The 8,254-nt window shown below is 42.6% G+C and overlaps 1 protein-coding gene across 1 annotated transcript in view; it reads right to left on the bottom strand.

Annotated features, from left to right (window-relative positions):
- Positions 1–342: 342 nt before the first annotated feature.
- si:dkey-246i14.3 (ephrin A4) overlaps positions 343–8,254 on the bottom strand; it is a 31,164-nt gene continuing 23,252 nt past the window's right edge. Inside the window, exons 3-5 of the mRNA XM_053327874.1 lie at positions 7,502–7,570; positions 1,503–1,529; positions 343–944 (exon numbers count right to left, since the gene is read on the bottom strand). Of these exons, the coding sequence (XP_053183849.1) occupies positions 859–944; positions 1,503–1,529; positions 7,502–7,570 (182 nt within the window). The 3' untranslated portion in view covers positions 343–858. The remainder of the gene's footprint in view (positions 945–1,502; positions 1,530–7,501; positions 7,571–8,254) is intronic.

Genomic DNA, 8,254 nt, shown 5'->3' with positions numbered 1-8,254 from the left:
AAAGGACAAACTCAGTCCCAGGTCCCATTATTATCATGCAGCAGAAGGCGAGTAGTTTCTGGGTTATAAGCAATAAACTAAACCAGTCCAACTCCAGTCCAACCAGTTTAATCCCAGTAGGGGGCGCAGCAGCCCTGCCTCATTATACCAGAATATTCCCCAGTTCCTCCTAAAACGCGTTCAATTCCAAATCTAAGTAGTTACAGACATTTGACACATTTATCTTTCTCAGGTGCAAATGAGGCAGCTTAAAAAATTATACAAATTAGTCATCTCTCAAAAAAAAAAAAAATGGAAGAAGTCACCAGCTAACTGATTGACCTCCAACCTGAGCCACTCAGTGCAGTAGTACGTGTTTATTTGGCCACTTTTCAACTGGAGGCAAGTACTAAAAAAGAGCTAAATACAACAAAACAAGTAGAAAATGAGAAACGGACTGAGAAACAGAGATGAAAAAGTGAGGAAACTTTCCCGGAACAAGTTCTGGCAGACTCATTGTTCTTTTGGCATCAGAGTGGGATATGAGTCTTATGACTTTGCCTCACTCTGTGCGTAATAGTCGGCAGTACAACTTGTACAAGTGGGAGAAACTAACAAGAAATAATCACTGTGATTCAGTGTGTCGGTCCCTGAGTCACTGTGAGCGTTGTTTTCAAGAAGACACCTGATTTTTTCTGGAATTTCACAGGTAAACAGCCAGGTAATATGTGTCATTTGCAAGAGTTTAGCAAAGATTGCATTGTGTCATTCACCGTCTGAGCATAGATTGCATTGTACTTGTAATTGAGTGTCTGAGTAATAACTCCCCGTTCCCACGGAGAGCAGGTGCAAGGTCAGCGGTGGGGACGGATGAGCGACTCAGGTAGTCAGCAGTAGGACGAGGATGAGGAGGAATGGAAGTGAAGTCGTTGACAGTGAACAAACACCACCTCTAGCTATATTTTCTGAAAGAGAGATGGACATGTGTAAGAACATCTATGATATATACACTACGTGGTCCATAATAAGTAGACACTCTTGGGACAATCTTTCATGGTCTGGGCTCAACTTCTTAGTTGTAACTAAGGGAAATCTAGCAAACAACAATATTTTAGAGTTTTCTTCCAACTTTGTGGCAACAATTTAAGGAAGACCCTTAATGGTCTGAGTTTGATGTAGAAGAACTTGATCTCAAGCTCAACTGTTTTAGGATAAACAGTGAGCCAACATCAATGGCTGAAATCGCTAATCGCTCTTTCAGCTTCATGAGAACAAATTACTGCAGCCAGGCTCCAAAATCTTGTGAAAATCCTTCCCAGGAGTAATCATTTGTTTTATGTATGTTCTAATTTCTCATTATACATGCAGGCTTATGAAAGTTTCATGCAAAATAAATAACATTTGAGCTTAAACATCAGAGAAGCAGAGAGACAAAAATACAGACACAGATAGATACGTATTCATATGGACACGTTCAAATGATGTATTTACTTAAGATAAAGGTTTAAAATGTTGCATCTCACCTTGTGTTCGTTGTGAACCCTGTGATGCTGTAATGGGAGAGAAGAGAGATTTATATAAAGTTGAGGCAAAGAAACAAGTTGCTGATTAGTCATTTTTGCATGCTTAACTTTCTCAATAAAACTGCTGCTTTGTGGAACAAAAGGAGCAAGAAACAGACAAATGACCAGGGGAAGGTATTTACCATTACTCAAAGCCTAACGCCATGAAAAATGAGTAGTGACTGGCTGTGCAACCCTAAATATGTCCCCTATGCAAATTCTCTTAAAGGTCGGATAAAAAAAGAGCTTGAGAAGCATGGCAACAGGAAAAGATAGTGTTATGTAAATTAGGAAGAATAAGAATGATCAAGATTATACAGAGGGGATACAGGAAATGAAAAAGAGGTAGATGGGGGGAAGGAAGGGGGGACAAGAAAATTCAAAATGACAGAGCGAAACCAAGAAGTGGACAGAAGATGAAAGAAAGAGCGGTGGAGACCCGAGTGAGAAAGTACGGGGGGAAAAAAAGAAGGTTGGAAAGATTGAAACAAGGTCAGACAGAGAGAGAAGGGAGGGAGAGAAAGAGACAGGATGGGGGTGGGGGTGGGAGGGGGGGGGGTGTTTGTGTCTGGGCGTCACTTTCTCAGCAGGGGGTGGACTAAAAGGAAATAATGGAGGGAAGGATGGAGGGAAGGGAAGGGAAGGGAAAGCTGGAGAGAAAAAGAGAAAGGACAAAAAAAATGGAAATGGTTAAAAAAAAAAAAAAAAAAAAAAAAAAAAGGAACCGCCAGTGTAACATCAGCAAGAAAGGACAGACAGGTCAGGAAACAGGGATGAGGCTGCACAATTGCAGCTGTTATTAAATCGATCTACAGCCTTGAACCCATCCTTGACACTGCAAACCCAAGGTCATAACACACACACACACACACACACACACACACACACACAGAGACACACACACACACACACACACACACACGAGGACAAGTGTACATTGATGTTTCCAGGAAAACTACCACCTATCCACATCCTTCAGTGATTGACTGAGATTATGAGAGAGGAAATGGGCCACTACAAACTCATCTGTTGTCGCCTCACATAGGAGGGGAGAAAGGATTTATTAAATGAGGGCTCAGCTGAAACACTGTTTGTCTGTAATATCTGTCTTGTACCTACAGGTCTCTGCAGCAACATGTCATTTTCCAAAGACATGAGTCACTAAATTACTCCCAGGTTCTGTGCTGCTAACGACCATCTAGGGGTTAACGAAGCATTAAATAGCATGCTGGGTGGAGGCCTCTCACTGTGCTGGTGTAAGAGACAGAGTGTTTGTGGCGGTGGCTGTGGTGGTGGATGGGGGGGGGGGGGGGGGGGGGGTGCGACGTCAAAGCAAACAGAAAAAGAACAATGATAAAACAATTCCCCCCTTTAAATAGCTTTATTGTACATCCAAAAAGTGAAAACCAAAAGACGATCATCAATCCATGATCTTGTGCTCATTTTTAATTGAAAAACGTCGTACGTCTGCTATCAACTCCTATTTTAATTATTGAATTATTGAAAAAAAAAGCATCTATTAATTAAATCCTTTTGAATTCAAATTGTTTTGATAAAACAGAAAAATGTATAATTTGAATCAATTAAAATCAATCAAAAAATTTAAATCAATAAAAAAAAACAACACAACTAATAAACCTGCTGATGTGCTGTTTTAGACTTTGGAGGCTTAAACATCATTTTGGGCGCAGACAAGCTTTACAATATGGCCAAAGAATTTCCTCATGTAAATAACACATTTGTTTTCAACCTGAACTTATAATTAACTTGTTTGGAGGGAAAACTTCTGTACTGAACCCCGACAATTAGTGTTTGTGTGTGTGTGTGTGTGTGTGTGTAACGCAGCGCCGCAGTTTCAAACTAAAACGTGCTCATGTTGGAATGCCTGGTGGTTACTCGTCTGCATGTGATACGTGTGTTTTGATCCGGCTTTAATCAGTTGTGTAAAAAACTAAATGTTGAGGACGGTCGTTCTTGTCAACATCATAATTTTGGTCATGGCGAGCTTTGCCACAAAATGGCGTCCATGGTGGCATGTCTGCAAGAACAGTGCTGTCTCTGCACTGCAGTCAGAAACATGCAGCATGTGTAACTGTATGTGCACAACCATGGCTAAGTGTGTGTGTGCGTGTGTGTGTGTGTGTGTGTGCGTGCCAGTGTGTGTGTGTGTGTGTGTGTGTGTGTGTGTGTGTGTCTTCAGTCGGCAGAACGCCCCACTGCAGAGACAGACACTGTTCCACCATCCCACCTCTCCTCTCATGCCGCCATTTTACACACACAGGAGCTAATGCTAACCCACCTTGAGCTGTTAGCGCTTCATTAAAAAAAAACCCCGAAAAACTAAAATTTGCGAAAGGAGAAGAAAATCAGCGAAACAAAAAAATGCGAATCGACAAAAACGGTTAAAGTCAAATTTCTGTATGTCGGTTGTTTCGGGATCTTAGAGAGCTCGGCTGGACAAGCGGTGTGTGTGTGTGTGTATGCCTGTGTTCAAGTTTTGTCCTTGTGTGTATTGAGTTCAGAGGGTACAAAGGTATTGGGCGAGAGAGCGGAGGGGGTAAAGGAGGGCAGCGGTGTAAGAAATTCAAAAAAAAAAAAGGGAGAGAGAGAGAGAGAGAGAGAGAGAGAGAGAGAGAGAGAGAGAGAGAGAGAGAGAGAGAGAGAGAGAGAAAGGGAGAAATTGGAGAAAAAAAAAGAAAGAAAGGGGAAAATGGTGAAGCTCTTCAAACTGAAATGAATGCAATGGACTGCGCACAGCAGGAGAATGACAGAAAAAAGGGAAGAGAGACCAAGAGAGAAAGGGAATCAATTAGAGAGAGAGGGAAGTTGGTCTATAATGGTTTCTCACAGTAGGACGGCTAGAAAAGAGAAAAACGGAGAGGCAGAGCGACAAGAAGAATAAGAGAGATAAACACAACAGGAGGAGTTTTAGGGAGAACTTGCAGAGAAGAAGAAGAAGAAAAAAAAAAAGGTAAGTATGGAGTGAGAGGCGAAGCGAGTCGGTGAAAGATGCAATAGGGGGCTGCGGGGCGCCTGAGATTTCACATGACACCAGTCTGCAGTTGCCGAGTCAGAGCCTTGTTTTCTGATGCAACGCAGGCTCAAGCACCTTTTAGCAAAGAGAAGGCGCTCTGGCGTGATTCATGACAGTCGTGTTCAAATAAGCGTCACACCACCACACGCATCACTACGCCCATAACCAAAACCTAAAAACCAAAACACACTTTATAAATTCTCCAAAATAGAACATAAGGTATAAGCAAAGAAGCACACACACAAACACACAAACACACACACGGGAAGTCATTAGGAGCTTCCCGCATTACTAAATCAGTCTTGCCTGATTTGTTGTGTTCTTGGGTTAAATTAAGGCCATAAACACACACGCTCACACACCAGAGAGGACACTGAGGGACTAGTGAGTGGTGACTGACCTTGGAGCAATGACAGCGTACCTGACGGACCCTCTCACTGTCACCACTCTGTCCTTCAGAGCAGTGTGAGGCAGGTAGGTGTGTGTGTGTGTGTGTGTGTGTGTGTGTGTGTGTGTGTGTGTGTGTGTTTGTGCTCAATGATAATTAATAACACCCGCAACAGGGCATCCCCACATGGAAGTGCTACTCTCTGGAACTAAAAAAAAAAGTTTGGGGATGAAGGGAGGGAGGCACAGGGTTTGAAGTTTAGATAAGAACGAGATGTAGCTGAAGGACATCACGAGGGCCGCGCGCACACACACACACACACACACACACACACACAGAGAAAGCATGGTGAGCCCTGCTGCCATGCTACCTGTCAGATAAAAGGGAGCCTAAGAAGGAAGGAACCAGAGAGTATGTGAGGTGTTACCACAGGGAACAACACAACAACAGCTGTGGTAAACCGCCACTAATGGACAGCCAGAGAAGGAGGGAGAGACCTTCTGACTCTCCTTCATCCCCTCTCTCATCCATCTAATTCGCTTTCTTCTCTCCAGCCTCATATTCTCATCCCTACGCGCTCGCCGCACAGCGTGCGCACGACAGAGATGGAGCGCGGTGGAGAAACGGGGAGGGGAGTCGGCAAATAACTGTATTGTGGATATGGAGATGCAACAAAGAGCTAGAGGAGACATGGGTGGGGTGGTGGGGCGGAGCCAAAGGGGAGGGAAGAGGAAGTGTAAGAGACTGCCATGGATGGTGCCTAGATTAGTTTTGCTCCAGTAGCGAAAGATCATAAAAAATGAGGAAGGGAGGAGAGAGCTGAGGAGACAGAGAGAAGGGGAGGATTAGTGCCACTTCAGGAATGACAGAAGACTAGAAAGAAAGAGTGGGAGGTTGGAGTGGAGGAGGTGGGGGTGGAGAGAGTAAAAGACAAGAAGAGGGAGATCCTGAAATTTAGTCGGGATTAGTTTTGGTTAAGGAACAGGATGAGAGGGAGAGAAGAGAACAAATGAGAGAAGGCAACAGTAGATGGAAGTATGTGCATCTTTCTGAAGTAAAGTAATGGGCCTTTGACTGTGTGTGTGTGTGTGTGTGTGTGTGTGTGTGTGTGTGTGTGTGTGTGTGTCTTCCAGCATGTGTAATCCAGGTGATTTTAAATATTTTGATTATTTCTGACTCAGACAGGCAGACCAGGGAATACTGTCAGAAGGTCAAGACTACATTAGCATTTTTTTTTTGCTGAACAACTATCTGTGGTATTTCTAATTAATGGCAGCAGGATAATTAACATAGAAAAAAAGTCATCAGCCTTCACTCTTGGTAATAACACAGCAAATGACTCCACGTCCCGCGCCAGAACAGCAATGGCATTTAAGAATTCATTTGAGACGGATGGAGCTCTTTTTATTCAATTCTTAATATATTTTTTTCTCTTTTACATCAAACTGACACAAATTTAATCAAGGCTGCAATATTGGGAGGTATTCATTAGATAATATTTAAGAATTCAGTGAATGGGTCACTAATGCATACACACACAAACGTGCACAGAACATTGCTACCAGTTTCCTTAGAAAAAGAGCGTGTTAGTTCAGCCTGGGACGGCACGACAAGCCCCCTGTAGATAGTGCAGGGATGGGAACTGGGACAGACGTCTCAGACACGCATATGAGGGCACACACACATTAGCGCACACACTCTTACACACTAAAACCGCCAAAGGACACACGCAAAAGATCCATAGACCCATTGCAGGAGAGCAAAAAAACACGAAACACACATACACACACACACACACACACACACACACACACACACCCACACACACCAACAACTGTACAGGGATTCCCACAGTGACTGGGCAACATTCCCAACCGGAATGGGCAGCTCACTGGACTGGAAGACTAACATTACTCCAGGCGGGCTCTGGATTAGATCAACTCTGGGAATTTCACACTGGGAGACAGAGATGGAGAGAGTGGAAGAATGAGGGAGACAAGGAGGTTTAAAGAAAAAAAGAGAGATTTGGTTTAGAGGAAACTAATGCTTAAAAAAAACTCCTCAATCCAATTAGGTTTAAAAGCAAACATGGGATAAAGAGTGAAGTGTCAGGTCATGTAGTTTTTTAAAAGGAGTAAGTCTCATCTTTCAAGGTTTAAAGGATGGGTGCACAATTTTTCCAATCCTTCTTAATGCAACAGTCAGGTGGCCAAATGAACAATGTCACGCTGACCATGAGAAGGTCCCCTCATAATGCACTTATAATGTAAAAATCCATTACAGTGATTAAAACCTGTTTCAGTGTTCATACAGACTATTGATTTAAGACAACTTAAAAAATTGTGAACCTGTCCTTTAAGGTGAAGATTGTTGAGGGTGAGTGAAAAAGAGATGAGGAAAGTGAAGGAGTAGTAGTGGGAGAAGTGGCATCTCGACATCATGCTGATAGTAGAGATGTAAGAGGCAGAGAGAGGAGTCTCTAGGTGTAAAAAGGGGAAGGATGAAAGGAGGATGGGATGAAAGGAGGAGTGTACTCACTGGGCTCACAACACACGGTGACACGCAGCTTCATACATGGCAGTGGAGGGCCTTCATCTGTGGGTAGAGCTGGTGAGAACAAGAAGAGGAATGAGAGGATGATTTAAATGCTACTTATTTATTAAACCAAACAAACAGCCAGTATTCAAAATGTTAACATATTAAATAAAAGGACAAGTAACAGGAGATCTCTTAGTATTTGAAGAATCCACATGACAAGATCAGCTAAAGATCAGCAAGCTTATTTTCCTGTTTCCACCATCAATCAATAAGCTCCTCTAGAATAAAGGATTACACCATCTCGCCATGTCAGAGACAACCACATATCACACTTATCTATGCAACTAAATAAAAACAATAAAACCCACAGTTGAAGTTACAACCATAAAAAGAATGTTTCGATATCAAGACTGATCATGAGTCGCGTGGGAAAACTGGCAAACATCAGCAGTATTACCTGTCAGTTAAGAATTGCTTTTACAAAACAAATGTGTCTGGAAACTGCAGTTAAGGGCTTTATATTTGAATAATTATCTGCTAACTCAACAGGGGCCCACCACACAAGCTGAGAGTGTGATATCTAACAGTCTGTCTCACTTTGTACCCGTAATTTCGACAGATGAGACACGGCACAGAATAAAAATATGACTACATTGTTGGTACTATCTACAGCAGCCAAGAAAGCTAAACTGACACACACACAGACAAAACATAAGCAAATGAAGAAACCACTTTTACAAAAGCTGCAAATAT

This window comes from Scomber japonicus, chromosome 10 (genome assembly GCF_027409825.1).
Source record: "Scomber japonicus isolate fScoJap1 chromosome 10, fScoJap1.pri, whole genome shotgun sequence".
NCBI classification, from domain to species: Eukaryota; Metazoa; Chordata; class Actinopteri; order Scombriformes; family Scombridae; genus Scomber; species Scomber japonicus.
The sequence above is the reverse complement of the archived record's forward strand: the minus strand, read 5'-3'. Positions and strand labels throughout refer to the sequence as shown.